General features: G+C 42.3%; 1 protein-coding gene and 1 long non-coding RNA gene across 5 annotated transcripts in view; one reads left to right on the top strand and one right to left on the bottom strand.

Moving 5' to 3' along the window:
• LOC114013463 (uncharacterized) overlaps window positions 1–14,786 on the bottom strand; it is a 56,912-nt gene extending 42,126 nt beyond the window's left edge. For 2 of the 4 annotated variants that reach the window (XR_008747781.1, XR_008747779.1), the window contains exons 1-2: window positions 5,275–14,786; window positions 4,481–4,526 (exon numbers count right to left, since the gene is read on the bottom strand). This is a non-coding gene — a long non-coding RNA (uncharacterized LOC114013463). Of the gene's footprint in view, window positions 1–565; window positions 3,527–4,480 lie in introns of those variants that run through there. The other 2 variants (XR_008747778.1, XR_008747780.1) reach the window with 2 other exon arrangements.
• A 2,115-nt stretch (window positions 14,787–16,901) lies between these two features.
• ARID2 (AT-rich interaction domain 2) overlaps window positions 16,902–21,729 on the top strand; it is a 105,707-nt gene continuing 100,879 nt past the window's right edge. Inside the window, exons 1-3 of the mRNA XM_005242090.4 lie at window positions 16,902–17,861; window positions 18,022–18,115; window positions 19,283–19,380. Of these exons, the coding sequence (XP_005242147.2) occupies window positions 17,770–17,861; window positions 18,022–18,115; window positions 19,283–19,380 (284 nt within the window). The 5' untranslated portion in view covers window positions 16,902–17,769. The remainder of the gene's footprint in view (window positions 17,862–18,021; window positions 18,116–19,282; window positions 19,381–21,729) is intronic.

Raw genomic sequence — 21,729 nt, 5'->3', positions numbered from 1 at the left:
TTTTGTTGCCAGCAACCTTATTAAAGTCCTTTTTGTCACCATTCACGTCATTTGCAGTTGCAACACCAACTGAGCTTTGGCTTTCCTAATTCTCTCTCTGCAGACTTGGGCAATGTCTCTATATTCCATCCAGGTAGTCCTGGACCTACTGCATACTTCTATTTTGTATTTTGAGGTCAGTCAAGAGTCTCCTGCTCATCCATACTTGCCTTGTACCACATCTGCTCATCTTTCTGTGATTTAGAATGAACCAATTCTGTGTTTTGAGGAGGCTGTTCTTGAAGGTCAGCTAGCTATCCCAGGGGCAGCAAATTGTCTCCCATGTAATGCTACCCACCAGATCCCTGAACAACCTGAATTTTGCCCTCCAGAAGTCAAGGCTGGCAATTTTACTATTTGTTTTGCTCATTTATCTCAGGATTTTAAACTATACAATCTCAGGGTTGCAGCCAAAGCTGTCCTCAATCTCCACACACCCAGCCAGTTTGTTCATGAGTAAAAGGTCCAGCAGTGCACCTCCCCTAGTGGACTCACCAATCACCTGTGTCAAGAAATTGTCATTGGATTATTTTTTTTTTTTTGCACTTAATCCATGCTTCAAGTGCTGACATGTGTCAGGAACCTGGTGTTCCCTAGAATAGGGAGTTGCACTTTTACTGTCTTGACAGGAGAAACCTCACTTGGCCTTAAAGATCTGAATATCCTTATCACCTGCCACAAGGAATCTCAGGGAGAAGGCTCCTTTAACATAGCTGTAGTGCTGAGGAATACTGTGGCCCTAATGCAAAGGGCTTGTAACATATCCTGAGGAGAAATGTGATGTAAGTGTGAGGAGTTTAGAAATGTTGTGGTGCCAAGGCCTGTTGTGACAGGTGCTACCTTTGTCACCTCTAAGAAGGCTAGGAGCAGACAAGGAAACTAAGGGGACATTCTCAAATTGTTTGGTGCTAGCTACAGGGATAAGCAGAGCGGTCCTATCCGTCTTGAGTCCTATCCACTCACTAGGGTCCAAGGAAGACATAGTACTCCAACGCTCACCAGTGCCAAAGATGAGAAAAGTAGCATGCTTGCAGTCACTTCATCTTAAAGATCTTTTCCAATCTAAATGATTCCATGACTCTATGACTCTATGTAGGCTTTTACTAGGTGAAACAGTGCTGGAGATCCCCGTTGCTGTATTTCACTTGCCAGTGAGCTTCCTTGCTAATCTCATGTGCCCAAGAAGTCTTGATATAGTAAGGGTTAGAGCTGCTGCCTTGAGGGAGGACGTCCTAGCTTATTAGGAGGATGGCCTTGTACTGATTCAATAATGAAGGCTTTTGCCATTTCACAGCTCCTGAGTATTTAATGTGGCCATAGACTTCTGAATTTACTGTCTCCATCATCTTCCACATCCATAATTCTGCTGTTCAAGTTCCTTACCTCGTCTTGTTCTAAAATAATGATGGATTGAACATTTATCAGAAATACATCACCTTCTAAGGCAGTTGAGGCTCCTGGTTTGCACAAGAGATGATAGGATCCACCCTTTGTAAGTCACGCTGAATGACAAGTAGTCTTTGGAGAAGACTTGTAGAGGCACATACGCATCTTGAGTTTCTGATAAACAGAAAACAACTCACTACCTGTCTGAAATTCACTGTAGCAGGCCACTGGACCTCAGCAGTGCCCCTGAAAGAAACTTGTGTGGGGCGCTCCGTACCTCGTATCATACACAAAAGGGGAAAAAGTCTTTGAGCTTGAGTAACAGGGCCTGCATACATCCTACAAGGTGAATACAGATGTGGGCTATCTCTTAAAACAGAACCTAGCTTTTCTTCAGTGAAGACTGTAATTTCCCAGCTAATGTATTTGAAGAAGCAGGATGGCAACTCTTGCTCCTGAAGAGGACTCCTCATCATATTTTAAACGAAAAGACATAAACACCAATCAGGATAGCATTGTAGGCTATAAATCCTAAGTAAAATAGGCACCTGCAGACAGTAGTACCTCTGCTTAAGAAAGCTCCAAGGCCCTCTTTTGCACAAAATTTTTCACTAGACTGAGTGGTCCCACTTGATCCTGAGTTTTGTAGTTCCTGTTCCAGGGCAATTATCCTTTGATTTTACATGAAATGCTGAACCAGGACCTGGTTTAGAAGGAAACTGCCGTCACATGAAAGAGAAATTCTATTGTAACACCAAGTGCTTTATATAGTGTTTCTCAATTGTGTGAGAAGTACAACAGCTGGGCTGGAAGAGTATGGACTTTGTAGTTAAAATCTGAAATTTTTATTTTTAAAAAGAAAGATAAATAAGTTCTCTTGTTTCTTCATTTTCATTCCCGACTTTCCTTATCCTCTTCTCTAGCTCACATAATATAGATTATTTTTTATAATGCTTTATTGTGAGAAAAAAGGGTTTTGAGGAACATGAATTTATTTCACTTTGACTAAACTGAGTGTATCCCAAGGTCTAAACTGCACGACATTTCTTCTTACTTCATATGTAGAGGCATTTGATTTGTCCTTCTGGAGCCTCCCAAGGCTTTCAAGCAATTCAAGGGTCATAAATGCACTGGGACTGTAACACATGATGAGCCATTGGGTTAATCTACAGAAGCAAAGCCCCTAATTGTTGAAGCAAGACAGAAGAGGTGGTGAGGCTAATGATGCTGCATTATTCTGGGCTCCAGCCCAACCTCCTTCCATCACTGGAACAGTGAAACTTCCAGGGTGAGCTGGAAGAGCTACCTCTCCCCTTGTTTTTCTAAAGCATAGCATCAGTTTGATATGATTGACACGGGAAAGGGGAGGGTTTCTAACTGAAAATCAACAGTTAAAGGTCTGTTCTTATTTTTCAGTTACTTAACTTTGCCGTTTATAAGATAAAATTATAATTTGGGATTATTTACAATTTCATTCTTCTCTCTGTACTTAAGGGGGAATGAATCTCCAGATTGATGTGCTGTAGCTCCAGCACCAATGTGTTGCAGAGAGGAGGCAGAGGAAGTGGGACCTGGAAAGAAAGCTAAAATGGATGAGATTTACCAAAAATTAAAACCAGTGGGTCTACGGGAGGGCAGCAGTTTGGAGATTCAAGGGCAGATAAGGCAGCACTTCAGCATTCAGTTTTAATGTTGACTGAAAACATTAATCTTACCAAAATAAAGTCTGTGGTACATGTCTTCTGTCTCTCTCATCTACACGAGGACATGTAGGAAGCATAGTCATTCTAGCAATATCCCCTATTTGCACTACTTTAGATGTGGAATTTATTTCATATATGCATTTACCTTAAAATTTGTCTACAGAAAAATAAAGAGGGGAAAAAAGTATATAGGTATAGAAGACCTAAATATAGATGTGCCATGGTCCCAAAGCTTCTTTCTTAGGTTCTTCATGACTGAAGGAGATAAAATTGTTTCCAAATCTGTCTTGAAAATATCTAGCAAACACGGCTCTTTATGGAACTTCTCTCCATCCCCAAGGCCTGCAGACTCCAAACATACGTCTTTGGATACAGTGCAAGATTTTGGTGCACACAGGCTTAAAGTAGGCAACAGAAGGAAAACGTAACAGGGTTTTTATCAGTCAAAATGCTTTTTCTAACTAATTTCTATATTGCCTGTGTCTATCCCACATGGACAAGCTGCAGGTAAAATGAAAGTTTTCTATTCCTGTTTTCTTGTAAATACCACAAGATGACAGTTGTACCCCACGTGCCCTGAAAAAGAGCAAGTTAACTATGCAGCCAGGTGTACCTCCTTCAAAATGCCTGTGGCAACTGGGCTAAGCAAACTAGAGGAAATATTTTTCAGCAGACCCACTTCATTACCCCTTTAAACAGCAACATGGACCCGGTAGCAGCACTAGTTGCCTTGGCTTCCGGTTTCCTGCACTCTCTCATCACTGTGAACAAGAGGGCCGATGCTTTGTCCTGCTGCTGCTATCTGAATGGTGTGGATGCCAGAGCCTTTGAAAGTGGAATAAAGGAAGAGGGAGCCCTGCCTTTCCCTGATGCATACCTCCGCCTTCTCTTGCACTGACACTGCCCTTCACATTGTGATTCTTCTTTGGTAACAAGTCCCTTTAAAAGGTAACTTTTTTGTCCTCTAAATTTTCAGCTGAATTAATCTTTACGTAGACTGTAGTACAGCTGTGTGAATGCTAATGCCAAGAGGAAGAAAGAAGAGGATGAAGGTGGCTGCTTCTGTTTGGAAGCAGCCAGTTTAAGCTATATTTAACTGATTGTGGAACAACTTGCTGTTACTTAACCACTAGCAGTAGCAGTTCCAGAACTTGGCATCAGTTTTGAGTATTTAGTGCGTAACTGTAAAAAGCCACTCTGCTACAGGATGAAGCTATTACTGCTGTTCAGAAACTAGCTAGTCAGACTACTACCACTTCATGAGCTACTAGCTTGGCAAATCAACTACTATATTAGGTTAGTAATCATTATATATATAATATAATATAGTTATCATTATGTAAATTATTTACCTGCAGGTTTTCAGCATCAGGGATTTGCCCAAAATCTCAGTTGTTCCTAGAATGAAACAGTACCATGAGACCCACACTGGCCAAGAGGAGATACAGACACTATGCATACACATGCTCATGACTCAGAAGTGATCCCATGAAACAGCTGCCTCCTAAGTTACATTATATTCCATATCTTGAGGAGATTTGAGCTTTTACATCAAAACTTGTCCAATAAAAGAGCTAGGAGTTGTCTGTTAGATTTTCCTTCCCCGAAGATTTAAGGGGCTCTTAAAGCACAAGAAATATTTTGTCCCCAAATAATTTTATGTATTGGGGTAAGCAGAGTCTTAACACAAAATCTGGCACACAATTCAAGAGCTACTTCCTGTAGTAGCTACTTTGTGGTAATGACATGTCATTTCTGTAGATTGTGTAAATTGCTGGCTCTGGTTTTATACTTCAATAAAATCTGTTTGCATAGCTCATACTTCTCCTTTCATTAAAATTAGGCAGGCAGAAGTTCAAACAACAAAACTTTATTGTTCATGTCTGTAAGTTAAATAACCACTGCAAAGTATGAAATGTTTTTAAAACAATGTAACAACATGCAAACCACTGCTAAGTTGTACAGAAATTGCAGTGTACTTTGAAATGATTGATGCACAAAGGAAGAACCCAAGTATCAGCTCCTTGCAATTCTCCCATCTCCTCTCCATACCCCCTTATTTCTTGTCTAAGTGGTGCATCACAGAATATGAGAAGAATGCTTAGGATGGCTAAATTCTGGAATCAAACACTATAAATGTACTTACATCCAAACTGTAACTTGTTTCTTATATTCAGACAAAGGACAGTATTTTCATATTAGCAATCTAGTTCTTCTTCCACCTCTACAAAAATGCTGAAAAGTAATTTTTTAGAGATACATATGAAATATTTTAAAGTAGAAAACCCTTACCAAAATTAATTGGCAACACTGCTGCAGAATATGAACGCAACTGGTAAGTTTCTTTGCAGGTATTTTTACCTACTGTCTTTGACTAGTGAATTGGCAGCAGCTTTGTCCAATTAATTTTGACAGGAGTGAAGACTGATAAAGAGAAAAATTTATCAGTACTTAAGTCCTGACTACTTTCATTACCCATAAGACATTACACAGAATACTAACACTCTGGTTTTGAGAGATGAACCAACACCTTCTGGGAAACACCGCACAACTCCTGGACTCCAGTTCCAACACACTTACATATGGACACAAACCCCTTTTAGATACTTGAGTTCAGGTCCTGGAAGAAGCTACGGGAGCCGTGACTTGAAGAGCTCCTGTTCTCTTACTGATACGTGGAGGGCACCAGCTCAAAGAACAGCGCGCTTGGCAAGGCTGGTACAGTACTGCATTTGATAGTTACACTCAAAATGTGCCATTCCAGATAGCTGGCCAGCAGTGGTCTTTCCTCCTGCCACACCCAGGCTCAGGCACCTGCCTATTTATTGCTTTCTTTCCAAATGTTAAACTTCCTATAACTTCATTTGCATTAAATCCCAGTTGTGGAGTTTAATATTTATTGCTACTCCCCATTTAAGATCAGCAAGCTTTACTAAGGCAATAACAGATTAACCTAAAATAAGTTTGGCACAAAATATGGTGGCTTTGCTTTTGCTAATATTTGAATTTGTGCCTAACATCCAATGAGCAGTACTTCGCTGCAGCACTGGACAAAGGGGAAGCTTAAGAGGAACTCCTTTATCAGGCACGACAACCCATTTTCAAGACACCTGGAGAGCTGTGGTGTTGAAGTGCGCATGACAGCTTTTTAGAAAGCCAGTAGCTGCACAACGTATGTTTTGTGGTAGAGTTTTGTCATCTACCAAGGCAGGGGAAGTTCTGCTGGGCTACCTAAAAGGCCATCTAAAATCCTGCCGATTTTTTCTTCAAAAAATCCCCTCACTTTCCACGAAAAGATGTTGAAGAATACTGAAGCTGCTTCGATGATATGTTCGAAAAGTGCCTGTTTCTCTCCAGCTGGCACTGAATCGCTTGCAGGCAGGCAGAGGTCAGATTCACTGACTTCTGTACCTAGGAACTGCAATGTGCCATTGAAAAGAACAAGAACAGACAAAAAGCAAGTTTTCTTTTCTGCATCTCCCCTGGTACTAGAAGAGTATAAAAAAGCAGACCCTTCATTATAACAAATGCTCAGTGTAACTTCCACATACCTAATGGAGTATTTAATGAAGACTTTTAAAAATAGAATATTGTTGACTTCAAGCCATAAAACTCTCAATTCTACAGTAACTGTGTTTATGAAGATCATATAAAAAGCCTTCCCTCTCCCTCAACCATAGGGGGTTTGTTTGTTTTGTTTTGGAGGGGGGTAGGTGGGGTGTCCCCAAATAAGAGGCATGTGACTATGGAGTAGCACTCTGTGTTCTACTTATATTGCTACAAGACACGTCCCAAACATTCTGTGAGGATGGGATGGGGACAGGTTAAGGACAAATAAAGCAAACAGCTGTATAAAGCTCTTCTATATAATTCTCACACCTAACTGAAGCCAGTAATACCACAATGAAGACAAAAAAGCTCTTAACATTATGCTCGCTAGCCATTCATTAGGCAGTCCTCTCTTAAAAATTAAACAAATAACAAAACCCAAAAACCTAAAAAAGCAGGCAGTACTTATTAGGTCAAGCCTTTGTTAGCAATGAAGCCACCAGGACCCTGTGAGCAGAGATTAGCAAACTAAGTAATCCTTTGGGAATTCCCTCAAGACATCCAGCTAGCTGACAAAACTGTTCCAGTCTTGGACTGTGATCCCGTAACAACAGTGGTGTGGTGATCACAGCTCTGCCTACCTACAGTTCACATACTACCCAAGGCTCAGTTAACGTACCTACCACAAGGCAATTGCTTCAGCTACTCAGTGCCCTAAACCCATTTAAGGAAGGCAGCACCAAAATCACCACAAGGAATGTTTTACTACTTGAATTGGAAGTACAGCACTTGCTGTCTTCCTTTCATACACTGACTCTGTATTGGACAGTGCTATTATGAGTAATTAGCATTACACTGGCATGAGCTGAGCATATTACAGGATAGCTGACTTCCTGAATTGGAACCCAGCATACAGATACACTGCATATAGTGACTATAAATGCAAATAGAGCCAAATAGCTACTAGGATACGTTTTCAGGACTGAATTTCAACAGGACTTCAGGTTCTGAGATACCTTGTAAGAAGAAACAACCAAAAATATGCAGTTCTTTCTGAACTTAAAACTACTTGGGATGAAGTTTTTCGGGCAAGGTGTCTGCCTCAAGCTGATGTTTTCAGAAGAAATTTTCAGCAAGAACCTAAGTATTAAACTGGGAGAGGAAAAAACTCCCGTTTTTACTCAAGTACAGAAAAAGCCCTCTTAACGTACTTGAAAAGGCCTTTACTTTGAAGAGAGAATTTGAAATTTAGTGGGAGAGTAGACTTTGAAACAGGGACATGCCTTTTGGGCAGTTTTCCTATTCAACATCATGATAAAGCAATACGCTTTTGAATCTCAAGCTGCAAATGCACGGCAAGAAATAATTAAAAAAAAAAAAAAAAAAAAGAGCTAGAAGCCGGATTTTCTGAAAATTCTGTGGCACTAGCAATGCTGCAGGTTGGTGCTTGCCGTCACTCCTACCCGAGGCAGCGGTGGGGACTGCAGTTAAGGTTGGGGCTCACTGTGCTCCGTGCTCCCCCTCCTGGCACCCAGGCCAGCGGAGAGAGCCAGCGGCAAGCCTCGGAGGGAGAGGAGGAGTGGGTGACGTGGGGAGGCTACAGCAAATGCATCCTGTTGGGTATATCCCACTTCTATTTCTGTCTTTATCAAGCATTTACACTGAGCAGCGGGTTTCTTGCATCGAACTGGTGTCCTCTAATGAAGTGCTTCTCGTTTTCTGAGTTCCAAATTCAAGCCTCTGGAAACTAAATGCAGAAGTACCAAACAGTATTTACCGTACGTGTACAGCCTTCTTGACTGCACCTTCTGAGCACTGCAAATGTTTCAAAGAACAGAGCACCACAATAATCTCGCACAAGGAAAGCCCTAACAATGCAGAGGACCACAACATGTACACACAAATTCATAAAAAAGCCTATGACTGAATTTAACACGGCTCTAAAGTTCTGGGTAGCACTCCTGCTGAACTCTCTCTACTCTCAAATAACCTGTAAATTATATCTATTGAAACTGTGCTTTAATTAAATAAAGCACACCCCAAATTAGCAGCATTCCTGTATTGAATTCCTCCATGCCTTAGCTTTCTCAGCATTACAGTGATGATAATGCCACAAGCTCAGAATTTTGGGATCTCATTAGTATGAGCATTCAGATACTCGCCTAATGATCACTCTAGAAAAGCCTGTATGAAAAAAATAAGTAAGTCTGAATACAGATAAACATTAAAACATCCTGCAGATACAAAGGCATAACCTTTTTTATTATTATTATTCAGTAAGCAGTATCCACCCCAAACTGAATACCATGCATGAAAAGAAGTGATCATATAATTAAGGAATATCATAACACACATGCATGATGTCACACAGATGGAAGACTCTTAAGTAATGAGCACTGGATTTTTCAACCTTAATTTTTTGTTTATATGTTAATGGTTGTATGTAATTACATGTAACTTTAATGTTCAGCTGCAGACGAACTATTAGATTTTTATTTAAAGTCAAGAATGGCAGACAAAAAAAAAGTGAATGCCTATATATTTTCTTCTATAAATAAGTAAATTGATCCCAATATGAACTTGATTGCAGCTAGTTATCCAAATTCTTTTAAAAGAAGATCCTTAAAAAACATCTTTGAAAGCTTCATTATCATATTTTGGCAAAAGGAGGATTCCTTAGCACAATGCTTAAGCAACATGGGGAAACTTGCACTATGAAATATGTACTATGATTTCTGTACAGTACTGCAAACATGACACCAACACCTGGATTAAGGGCACACAACTCCATTTTCTTAAGTGCTAAGCACAACTAATTCCAAAGGAACACCATGGCAGCTCTGTAATAACTTGGCAGCCCCTTGAAGGAAAAACTATGACATTATTTCATTTTCCTAAAGCAAAGTGAAGAATGAGCCCACACTTACTAAAACAGAGGTAACAGATCAAGCACAATATTCTAAGGGTTTAATTCACAGACAGGCTTACTTTACTTTTGTCTTATAAATCTAGCTGAACTTGTAGCGTAAAAAAAAATATCTATTTTGACTTTGTAAATTAACACTTGAGTAACTTGATGAAGGATGAAACGAGACAGGGAGAAGCTTCATTCCTAGAGACAGTACTGTAAACTCAGGGCACTGCTGTTTACACTGGAGAACTCACTACAAGCAGTCCCCTGTGCAGCATGTGACTTAAGGCACTAGAAGTTTGTGTTCAAGAAACTTGAAATAAAATACAATGATAAAGAAAGCCTTAAGATTACAAACCAAGTGTGAATAGCTGCAGTACTAAATATTCCTGAATCAGCAAAAGATCAAAACAAACTGTATGGTAACTGCATCTAAGGAGATATATATATCTGAAGTTGAAGTTTCCTGTGACGCTGCTGGAAGCCCCCTAGAGAGGGGGTTGCCCCACCCAAAATGATCAGGTTTTCCTCACTCCACTGCTTGAACCCACATTTTCTTTCATCTTTTCCCTTCTTCAGCAGGGCTACAGAAATTCTTCCAGGTTCTGTACTGTTCTTCAACACACGCAAGGGAGTCTCATAGAGGGAAAAGACCTTTCCCCGGCCTGCAGCTTCCCCACTCTGCACGCAAGCTAGATAAGCAGAAGGCTAAGCAGACCAGTTTGCGTAACATGTTTTAACACTCCTACCCCAAACATCCACAGGCTGTACTTTTGCCTCTTGGTAAGGGGTTTGGGGACTATACTTGCTCTAAACAGTGTTAGGTACATCTCAGCTCATAACCAGACACTACCCCAACTCTGCATCAGTCGCTCTCAAACAGCTGGCAGCTCTCAAACCTGGCAGCTCTGGAAGCCCCAAGATCAAGAACTGATGGAAGACACAGGAGCATATATACATTATTTCTACTCTTTCCTAAGCAACTTCGGTTATCCTCTGTTTGCAACAAGATTCTGGGTATGACAGATCTTATGTTAAGGTTCAAAATTCAGAAATAGTTTGCAGCTCAGCCTAATAAACATTTTTATAATATCTGGAGATTAACAGTCACAAATTCCGCTAAGGGCTTCAAATGCTATAATGTTACTGCAAGTAACCAGAACCGATACTTGACTACATTGGATAGTCCTTTATATGTAAACAATCTCAAAAACTGTTTCTCACTAGCTTTTTTTCAGCTATGTCAGACACTACTCTAGTTAAACAGCTTAAAGTCCAATGTTTTAAGTGCGAATTCCAATTTAGGTGTCCCATCAGCATTAGACTAATGCAGTAAATCTGAGATTTTATTTTCTGTCGGTTAGTTTGAAAATAGATAAACTTCCTTTTATCTGGGCAACACAATAGCATTCGCTGCAATGTTGCTCATCTATCTGCACTCTATAAGACCAAATCCATATTAAGTAGATCACCAACAGACAGACTGAGAATTGTAATTAAACAACGACAAATTTGCTCCTTCAGAAGTACGTCGGTGGGTATTGATGTGTTTTCACTGCTTTTAAGTGCTTGATTTGCTTGGGCAATTTCAATAATCAGTTAGTTTAAATGTTATTTAATCAGCATTTCTTTCATGTACTAAAGTTTTCAGAAAAGTTTCTGCAGCATGTATTATATTGAAATGCATAAATTGTCACATGTACTGTCTGTCCACACGTTCACAGTTGCACAAACTACTTCCCTTTTCATTTATGCCTATATAAAAGTTAACTAAGGCAACCGCTTACTCAGAGAAATTTCTACATATTTTTAGCTACCGTTGACGGCTATTTGAATTGGTGAAAATATGAAGATGAGATAGTGCTACGTGACAAGCAAATATTGCCGGCAAATCTGCAATACTGAGAAGTCTCTTACTAGTAGCATTTCACCACTTAGACTTCTAACATGTTGAAGTTACTAGGATTATTTTGCTTTAAGTTAACTAGACCCTCCCCACCTGTGCGTAATACCAGCATTCTTCCTCAGCAAAAAGCCTTAAAGTTTGAGCCATGCTTAACCTGATCATTTCCATATTTCTTAGCATGGTTCCTTTTTAACATTCAGAACTCTCTCAGTTTTGCATCTCAATCAAACTTTCACACATCCAACCAGAAACATGAATCACACTAGCGCTACTTCAGGGAACATGTACAGCTATAGTGGCAGAGGAAGCGTGCCATCCACCAGATCACACAAACACAAGAGGCAATGACAAAGTAATGCTTGAGACAGGTAACTTACTAAGCGCCAATATATTTTTTTCTTTTTAAAACAACTGCACTCGTTTGCTGTCAGGACATCTGTGACTTCTGTGTTGCAGACCAATGCTTCTTAGAACCTCAAAATGTTTGCCGCCATTAAGGCCCTAATCTGCATTAGAAGTATGAAACCTTAAGAAATGCAGCAAGTATTTTTGCCTGTAAGGAAAGGACATGAATTTGATAATCTTTCTAAACTTACTGTTGAAGTATGGCCAACCTCAAGTGTTCAGGACACAAAGTCAGGACCCACAAAAGAATTATGATTTCAAAAGAACCGCAGTTTTGAAATCAAGTGGGAGTGCATTTACATATTTATTTTTACTTCTCCTTCAGTTGCATTTAGGGTTTTCCTGCTTTGTGTTTCACACTTCATTGCACAACTGAAAACCCCTCAACTCTGAAAGTGTTTTTAATTCAGAGTTTAGATGATCATAAAATTCATTGATTCCACAAGGTGGACCTTTGTGAAGAACAGCAAGTATTAGAAAGCTACACTAATTACAGATAACATTTTAAAGTATTTCATCAATTTACTTGAGTATTTACAACAACATTTATGTAGGCCATTTTTCCTTTTTTATTTCCCAAGTAGTAATACCATAAAAATAAAGTTGAAATGAGGAAGGCGCACAACACATTAGATTTAGAAGGGAAGTGCTGTAAGTCACTGAAATAAACAACTTAAGAAGTTGGTTCTTTTCAACATAAAAGTGTGGGGTTTTTTTAAAGAATAGCTAAGCCAAACCTACTGGGGTAGCCGAGTTCCACTAACTGTGGTGGAAATCCTGTACAAGTGTGCACAAGTATCCTGTAATACTGTACATCTGCTTTCCCACCTTTGCTGTACTACTCAGCATTTAATTTCATGCATAAGACCTTTAATTTATGATTTAATACTGTACCACTGAAGACTAGCCACTTACAGTCTATACAAACTAGCAGCATCTTTAAAAGAAGCTAGAACACTAAAATGTAACGAAGAATTTTAAAATATTCAGTAAGGAGGTGCAGGACTAATATCTTGCTGAGTAAATGCCCCTTGTTGAAGCGTACATTTGTCACAGCAAGCTATGCAAAAGTGAAGTCTTTAGCTTAACACAGGCAGTTAAATCCAACACTTTAACATTTTTTATTAAAAATGGTTGATATGAATGTCACTAAAATTTGCCACTGTCTTTCTGACCCTTTCCCCTCCAACAGATACTCATCCTGTAACTTTCGTGTTTATTTTCAGACTGTACCTATATTATATGCTACTGTCTGCAGTCTTAACTGAATTTACTGTATTGTCTAGTCCATCTAATAGGCTGCATCTTCTAAAAACACATACATACACACAGGCTCATACGCAGAAATAAAATACACTAACTTCAGTTTCTAAGGATTTAGAGTTTACTGTTTAATATAAGTAGCATACAGCTAGCGATACTAGTTACTCTAATCAAAATGTAATGTTGCCACAATTCAAGAGCAGCACAAGCAGAAATGAAAATGGAAATGAGCAAGAATATTTCACCCCACCAGAAAGTAAATGCAGAGTTAGTGGCACACTGACAAGAGCAATTGTGGCCTGCTCTCACGATAGCAGGAGTTTGGCAGATAGGTAATACGGACAAAATTTCATATTAAAGATTCCATGAAAAAAGTTTGAAACTGCAACACAGGATACAGCCATTAGAACAGAAGATTCACTTAGCACAGTTATACTTAAAAAAAGCAACCAACACAAACTCCAAAAAAACACCCAACCACTACTGAATAGGGACAATTCAGTTACTGCATCTGCACCGTTATGCACACATTTACACACCGAAATCCACTGTATATGATAACTTTTATAAGCAATTTATAATAGTACATAATAGGTTTTATTTTACAATTTAAATGAATTCAAATTGCACTGACAGGTACCTACACAGAGATCAATAAAAAGATTATCTTCTTCTAAATGGCAAGATTTTTCCCCTTTTCCCCTACATTTAATCTTTGATTCTTTAATATGCAACAAGAGGTATTCTGTAATTCTTAAGTATCAGCGTAATTTTGGTACCTTTAAAAATTATCACTTTCACCAGGCACAGGTCATCACCTTTATTGAATACCATTAAAATGCATGCATATTAAAACAGATAAATCAGAAAACAAGACTTAATTCACAAGCCCTTTTTCTATCTCAAAATAGGGGGGTGCCCCTGTCAATATAAAAAAAAAACAAACACCACACCAAGCCCGGTGGCATAATATTGTATCAGCTTCACAACCTTATCATAGGGGATCTCCAACTATTTCAGCTGTAAGCTGAATAACCAAGCTGTAAGAACCAAGACATAGTTAATGTAAAACAGTAATTATCATCAAGCTGGCATCACAAGATCAGAGTCCAATACAGACATTTTGTACCTTGGTGCTGGATAGTGTTACTTGAAGCATCAGCCTAATAGCCGGTTTATTCATAAGGCACGCACTAAAATGAAACAAACAGTAATTAAGTGCTGACAGTGACCTAGTTAGCTACACAAGGAGCTAGATCGTCCTGTCCTTCATTACAGGTTCGCCGGAATCCGACAGGATCGGTCCCGTCCGCCGGGCTGCGCGGGAAGGCGAAGCGGGGAGCAGCGCCCCTCGCCCGGGCAGCCCCGGGCTCCCGCGCCCGCCGCGGCCCGCCCGGCCCCGCGCTGCCGGCCGCCCCCCCGGCCTCCCGCCTCCGAAGCCCTCGGAGCCCCGGGGCCGGGCCCCGGAGAGCGGCGAGGCCGGCGCAGGCAGCGCCAAGGCGGCCTGCGCTCGCCTTCCCCTCCCCCGCGCCGCAGCTCCGGCAGCTCCGCACTGGGATAACGCAGCCTCTGACTCGCTCGCTGCTCGCGTCCCCCTTCACCTCCCTCTTCTCCCTCCCCCAACGCGCACACTTGATAGAAAGTCTCCTCTCGGCGGCGGGAGGGCGGTGAAATCCTTCGCTCTCCTCCCTCCGCTCTCTGTAACACGAACGAGCCGCCGCCTTCTGTTCCTCAGCCTTGGCCAAGTCGGCGTTTTGTTGACAGGCTCTGCCGGGCACAAAATGGGGCTGCCTCTTCCATGGGCGCCGCCATTTTGTGAGGAGTCGCCGCGCTAGCTAGCTACAGCCGCAGCCTCAGTAGCGGCGGCAACGGCAGCCCAGGCGCGCCGGAGCGGCGGCCGGGGTCTATGTAATGGTTGAATAAAGTGACCCCGTCTAGGGAATCCCCAGCTGACAGTTACGTAAGGGACCGTGCGCAATTGCTGTGCTTAGCATGGAAACCCACCTAGCCCTGCTACGCAATTTGGCTGTCCTCCCCTCTGCCTCCCACTCCCCTTCCACAGAGCACCGGGGCGAGGAAAGTGACTCACCTCTGTCGACCGCCCCTCGCGGACGGGAGACCCCCTGCTTTTAAGGAATTTTAAGGCATGATTAAAAACCACCGCCCTCCTGCGAAGGAAGGTTTAGCTGTGTATGTCTGAAAGAGCGATTTAGACCCTCAATGGCTTGTTTTCAACCTCTCTCATTCATATTATCCTGGCTTTGGGAGTCTTATGCACGCTGTTGCTGAAATAGCAGAAACTCGAGTGCCACAGACAGGAGCTGCAAACCAGGATCCGCTGCGGGTCTGCTTTTAGGGGGTGGGGGGGACGACGACTCTTAATGCTACAGTGAGTAAGACACTATGCATTTCTTACACTGAAATCCACACACCACCACTCCATCCAAGAAGAAGGGCGACTTTCAATATAGAGTATTAATTTGAAATGGAGGGATTTCTCCCTGCCCCAAAGTGTGAGCCCAGGGCAAATCTTATCATCTTACTATGGCCATCTTAAAGCTGAAACAGCCCTCGGTTCAAAAGGAAAAAAAAAAATCTTCTGAGGGAGGAAAAAAAAAAAAGTTTTATTTTCTGAAGTAAGTTAGTACATGGAGTAGAAAGGAATTATAGTTTTCCTTCTTGAAGTGCTCATTTGGGGCCATAATGTGCCACTGATTTTAAAACAGCTTCTTACTGACTTTAATGAGGAGCTCTGCTTAAAAAAAACCACAAAGGCCTGATCTGGCATTGGATTTCAGTGTATTGGCTGTGAGGGCAAATGTTCCCCCAGAGTCTCTTACACTGGGGCAAGTGCTCACCTGTGGCTCTGTTTGCGTATCAGGGAAGGGCAGATGCCCACCTGGGTCACCGCTTGCTTTACCTGAGGAGCAAGGTTCAATGGAAGGCGCCATTCAACACATGGGCCCTTTCTCGCTCCCATTTACCCCAAGCAGCCACCTGGCTCTGCCATGGCTGGTGTGCAGGTCTTCTCCTGGGCTCTCCTGTGTGGAGAACATGCCAGGAGACAAGTGTTTACAACCACCGTACACACTTACAGGCTGAAGGGAAAGCAGCCTGCAGTGCCACTGCTGGCTACTGCCCATCCAGGGTGAGGGCCAAGACCTTCCTCCTTTGTGAATTTTCTGCTGTATGTTCCATCCACGGATACGCAGAAATATACAGGCTGCTTAGACTGCGTACAGCAGTCCTAAAGGACTTTGGTACAGGCCGTAGTATCTCCAAGAGAAAAAAAGAAAAAAAAATATTTATGGAGTGGGCCAGAGCTCAGGCCCCTGCTGAGAAACCTCTCCAGGGCACCCCCTCCTTGGGAAAGCGCTCGGCATTCTCCTTTGGGGAGTTTTAAATACCTCACGTCTCGGAATGAGGGGCTCCTGCCGCCCCCCGGGCTCAGCCAGCAGGCGCCCCCGCCCTGCCATGCGGGGCGACTTCCTGCCCCTGGAAACACCTCAGGCCGGGGGGGGGGGCTCGGAAAGTTTTTCAAAAGTCCAAATCCACCAGTGCCCCCTTCAGTTGTTGTTTTCTCTCCCCTTGAACTCAGGGCGTTGGGTTTAGTCCAATTAAAAAATTCGGCCCTGCTTTCCAAATCCACCTTTCCTGCGCCCCCCCCCCCCCCCCCCCCCCCCCCGGCGCCGTCAGCCAGCAGAGAGAGGCCGATCGGTGCGAGCCTGGCAAGGGAGGGCCCTTTCCCCGGCCCCTAGCCCCGGAACAACCGGTAGTAGCCGTTTTTTTCCTCCCCTCTTCTCCTTCTCCCTCGCCTCTTTCCGCCCGGCTTTGTGTGAAGTTTGCGGCACATTGCAGATGAGCCCTTAGCGGCGAGAGGAGCCTATTGTTCCCCGCCAGGAACTGCTTGCTGGGGCTGTGCTGGCTTTTGCCTTTAGAGCTGCCTTTTGCAGTACCGGGACCGGCCTCCGGGGTCCGCTGTGTTGCGCTCTCGTCCAGGCAGAAGCACGGCGGCCTCAGATCTTTTTGTCTGAGAGAGAAGAGAAGTGAATCCCGCTGCCGCCGCCACCGCCGCCGCCGCCGCTGCCGTAGCTGTACAGTGTGTGTGTGTGAGAGAGCGAGCGAGGGAGCGAGCGAGCGAGGGAGAGGGAGATCGCATGGAGCCGCGGCTGTAACACACACACACTGTCAATACCTCACTCCGGCTCCCCCCCCACCCCACCACAACAGTAACCCAATTCATTGTGTGATCCAGCAGCACCATGTTGAGTCTCATGTGCAGGCTGGATCGGTTGGGTTTGTGGTGCTGAGAGAGGCAGCAGCAGCGGGAGGAGGAATTACTGAGAGGTGCCCCTCTCCCTCCCTGTCTCTTTGCCTGTGTGTTGTGTGGAGACAGGACTCGCAATTACCACACTCTCTGGGCTCCCTTATTCCTTTTAAACTTTTTTTTAAACAAGCCCCTCTCCATGGCTGATCCCCGGCCGAGCACGGGCACCTGGGTCTCTTGAAGACAAGGAGGAGCCGGGGATTGTTGTTGTTGTTGTCGGCCGTTTTTTTTTTTTTAATTGGATTTTTTTTTTTTTACGAGAACCTTTTTTAATACAAAAATGGCAAATTCGACGGGTAAAAACCACGCAGACCAGCGGAGAAAGGGACTCGCTTTCCTGGACGAGCTGCGGCAGTTTCACCACAGCAGAGGGTGAGGAAAATGGGGAGATGGAACGGGAGGGGGGGAGGCTTTTAAACCGACCAGATCCAACTTCCAGCCCCTTCCCTGAAGGACACGGCAGCCCCAGCGAGGGGAGAAAAGGGGGCAGAGCTGACAAGTTGTGGTGTTTTGTGTGTATCTCCTTTGGCAGGTCTCCTTTTAAGAAGATCCCCGTGGTGGGTGGGAAGGAGCTGGATCTTCACGCTCTCTACACCAGAGTCACCACTTTAGGCGGATTTGGGAAGGTGAGTGGAAGTTTTAATTTGGGTTTCCCTCCCACTAACCTCTTCCCAAAAGTCTCCTCTGACCCCCGGGGGCGGCGGGGGGAGCCGGGGTGGCCAGGAACCGTCCTATTTAAAGCCGGTTAGAGAAGGTGGGGGGTGGAAGAAGGAAGCGAGCAGGCAGGCAGGTTGGTGGCTTGGCCTTGTCGGTGAAGGGATGAAGGGGGATCCGGGGGTACGGCGCACACCCCGCTCGTGCCTCCCCCGCCTCCGCCGGAGCCCCTCGCCCCTGCCCCCCTTCCCCGGGAGAAGGCGAGGAGGGAGCAGGGAGCTCCGGTCGGCGAGAGGCAGTTTCTTTCGCTTGTGGTGGCAGCTCTGTGTGTGTCTCTCCCTCACAGAGAGAGAGACGGAGAGGAGAGAGTCTGAGTGCAGTTTTAGTGCAACTCAAAATTAGCGGGCATGTTTAACATCGATAATCGGCACGGAGCATGGGCTAGGAAACGATCCTCGCAGCCGGGGGGGGCCGGGCGCTGCCCTCCGAGCCCTTCCCGGAGAAAAATAACAAAAGGGGCACCCAAGACGGTGTGTAATCAAATAGCCATCTTTAGGCTTCAAGGCTAGGGACAGAAATGTAGGCCTCAAAAGAAAGGCCTCTCTGTGTCTGTGGATCTGTCTTGGGGGGACCCCCCGGGACGGCGCCCCCGCGCCCCGGAGGCCAGGGGGCGCCCCCGCCAAGACTTCCCTGCATTATTTTAAACTTCTTTGGGTTTTTAACGGACCGCGTTAGGATTTAAAAGGGGGCGACAGAGGGACTCCCGATTGGTTATTGTCCAGGCAGTAAAAACAAAAACAAACAAACCCCAAAACAATGCAGGACACCACCACCACCCCCGGCCGTCGTCGTCCGCCCCCCCCCCCTTCCCCCCCCCCCCCCCCCCCCCCGGGGAAAAAAAAGTATATATTAAAAAATAAATAAAATACCGGTGAGAAGCGGGATTATTGCCGAAGGGGAAATACTACCGACTGTCAGTAAAATATATAGTCCTAAATCCCGCATACATTCGTGTTTATTTCTTCTTATATATTTACCTATTTGCTTCATGGCAGCTTGGGGTTTTTTTGTGATGTTCGCTGTCAACGACGTGTTTATGTGTACGTTGTGTATCTCGGCCTGTGTGTTGTTTTTGACAGGTATCAGAGAAGAATCAGTGGGGAGAAATTGTAGAGGAGTTTAACTTTCCCAGAAGTTGTTCTAACGCTGCCTTCGCTCTAAAACAGTATTACTTGCGGTGAGTGCTATCAAGCTGTTGCAGTAGTATTTTTGAGTGTGGGATTATATTTGGTTTTCAGTGTGTGCAATAGTAAAAATAGCCCTACTCTTAAAATGCTATAAAATAAAGCAGAAAGAACTTGTAATTCCTTACTGGTCTGGTGCAGTGATCAGTTAAGGCTAGTTCTGTTTTGTAGTTATTTTATTTGTATTTTACATCTGCAAGACTTAAACTTTGAAGGGATCCCAAGTATATAAACAATGTATGTCAGAGCCATTTTCATTGATTGATACAGACCTGCGGTACTAAAGGACTAGTTACAGAAACTTAGCTTAATTTTTGGAGCACTGAAATGTGTTGATACACGTAAACTTGTTTACTACTCAGTGGGGTCAAACATTGAATGAAAATGCGTCTGCAGGAAGGTAGACTGTTTTGGATAAATTATTGTTATCAGTTACTAGCAGCATACATTATTTTTCATTTTAGAGTGCAAAGAGCTAAATAATTTTTTCTACCACTTGAAAAATAGTAGATTTCTGCAGTTTGTAAATATAAGATTACATTCCTTGAAATGATACAGGTTATTTCTTGTGATGCAGATTATTTTTTTTATTGTAGCATGGAGTTCATATTGAATATTTTAAATTACTGTGTCTGGTACTGTTCAGTTGATAGAAGACTTTTAAAGAAAAAAATAATTTTTATTAACTTTGGATGATTATTCCTTGTGTGAAAGATTTTCAAATTATTGTGTACATAGTGTTTTTAGATGCTCTGTATATACAATTGTATTTCATTTAGAGTAAGGTTTTATGTACATTAAGGAATGTATTTATTTGTTTCTGAATTGTATAAATTATATTTTTCATTGCAATTGATGATTATATAGATGTGAAATATGTACAAAAGGTGTATGGGCTTTTGGATTTCTGTTTTGGTGATCTGAGTATACACAGGCTTTATCTGTCTCTAGTTTGGCCTTCTGAATTAGGAAATGCAGTAATTGTACAGGTGCACTTTCTATTGGTTGTCCTAGATTGACTTCCAGCTTGAAGCTGTAGAGTTCATAGCATAGTGGAGCAGTTACTGAGTTACAATGATGTCTGGAAAACCTTAGATATCTGTAGTTACTGAATTTTTCTTTTTTTTGGTGGTGACATATGATTGCTTTAAGATCCAGAATAAGAAAAGAAATTACCATTGTTAATGGCTTTAGCAAAGTTTATGATTGCTAGCAAGCCTAGGAATGAAGAAGGAAGCTCACTTTAGGATGCCCTACTCTGTTGTGTGGGTTATGTTGGGGTTTTTTTTTCTTTTTTTTTTTTTTTTTTTTTTTTTTTCCCCTCCTACTACATAGTATTGAGATAGTGTTGCTGAAGATTTTTCAGTTCTTCGAAAGCATTTTTTTTGCTTCTGGAGTTTTTCTCTTGGACTGTGTAGTCTATTACTTGACTAGATTTTACATATAATTTGCAAAATGCTAGTTTTTTGGGGTTTAGCCTTTCCTTTTTATTTCCATATTTTATAAGTGTTTGAATGGCCTGACTTTTTGGAGTAAGAGGTTGTATGTCATTTGTGTTTTCATCTGTATTTTAAAAGCATTTTTAAGTTGTGACAGTTAACACAAACAATGTTAGCCTTCTAATATCTATTAATTTTTAATAGGATACTACTTTTTAATTTAGAATCAGATATACAAAAATATTTTTATTATTAGCATGCTGGTATTGACATTATTTAAAACATGGATGCTGAAAATATAAATGATTACATACAAATAATTGAAAGTTTTTTTATTTGGAATTTAGAAAAAAGTTGATAAACAGTTAAGATGAAGAATCTTTAAAAATGACTGTTTTATCATAATCTCTGTGATTTACTTAGGTCATTCTGATATAAGTTGTCGAGGTTGTTGGTTTTGGGGTGGATTAGTTTCTAGTGGTTGTTTTGGGGTTTTGTTTTTTCTAAATTACTGCTTTACTCACTGTTGCTCCTCACATAATCAAAGTTTGATGTCAGCTGTTTCCCAGCTGAGTCCACCTCCTTACATGTGCAGTAATAAGACTGTATATATGCATGTATGACTGCTAGGTTAACATTCATATAGCTTTTAACTTAGAAAGTTGTAGGGGGTGCATTTTGTTACAGGGAAAGAAAAAGTGCTCTAATGATCAATTTGTAAGAAGGGTCTTGTTTTTCTGTGTTGAGGAACATAACCTGAGGTTTCTTACAGGGTTAGATTTTCATTAGCTGCTGAGCAATTACCCTTGGAAAAAAAATGTTCCTCTTGAGTCTCAAGTATGACTGTAATCTTGGCCTCACTATTGTAATGACTTTGTAAACAAAGCCAAACAAATTGAGGCC

This window comes from Falco peregrinus, chromosome 6 (genome assembly GCF_023634155.1).
Source record: "Falco peregrinus isolate bFalPer1 chromosome 6, bFalPer1.pri, whole genome shotgun sequence".
Lineage (NCBI taxonomy): Eukaryota > Metazoa > Chordata > Aves > Falconiformes > Falconidae > Falco > Falco peregrinus.
The sequence above is the reverse complement of the archived record's forward strand: the minus strand, read 5'-3'. Positions and strand labels throughout refer to the sequence as shown.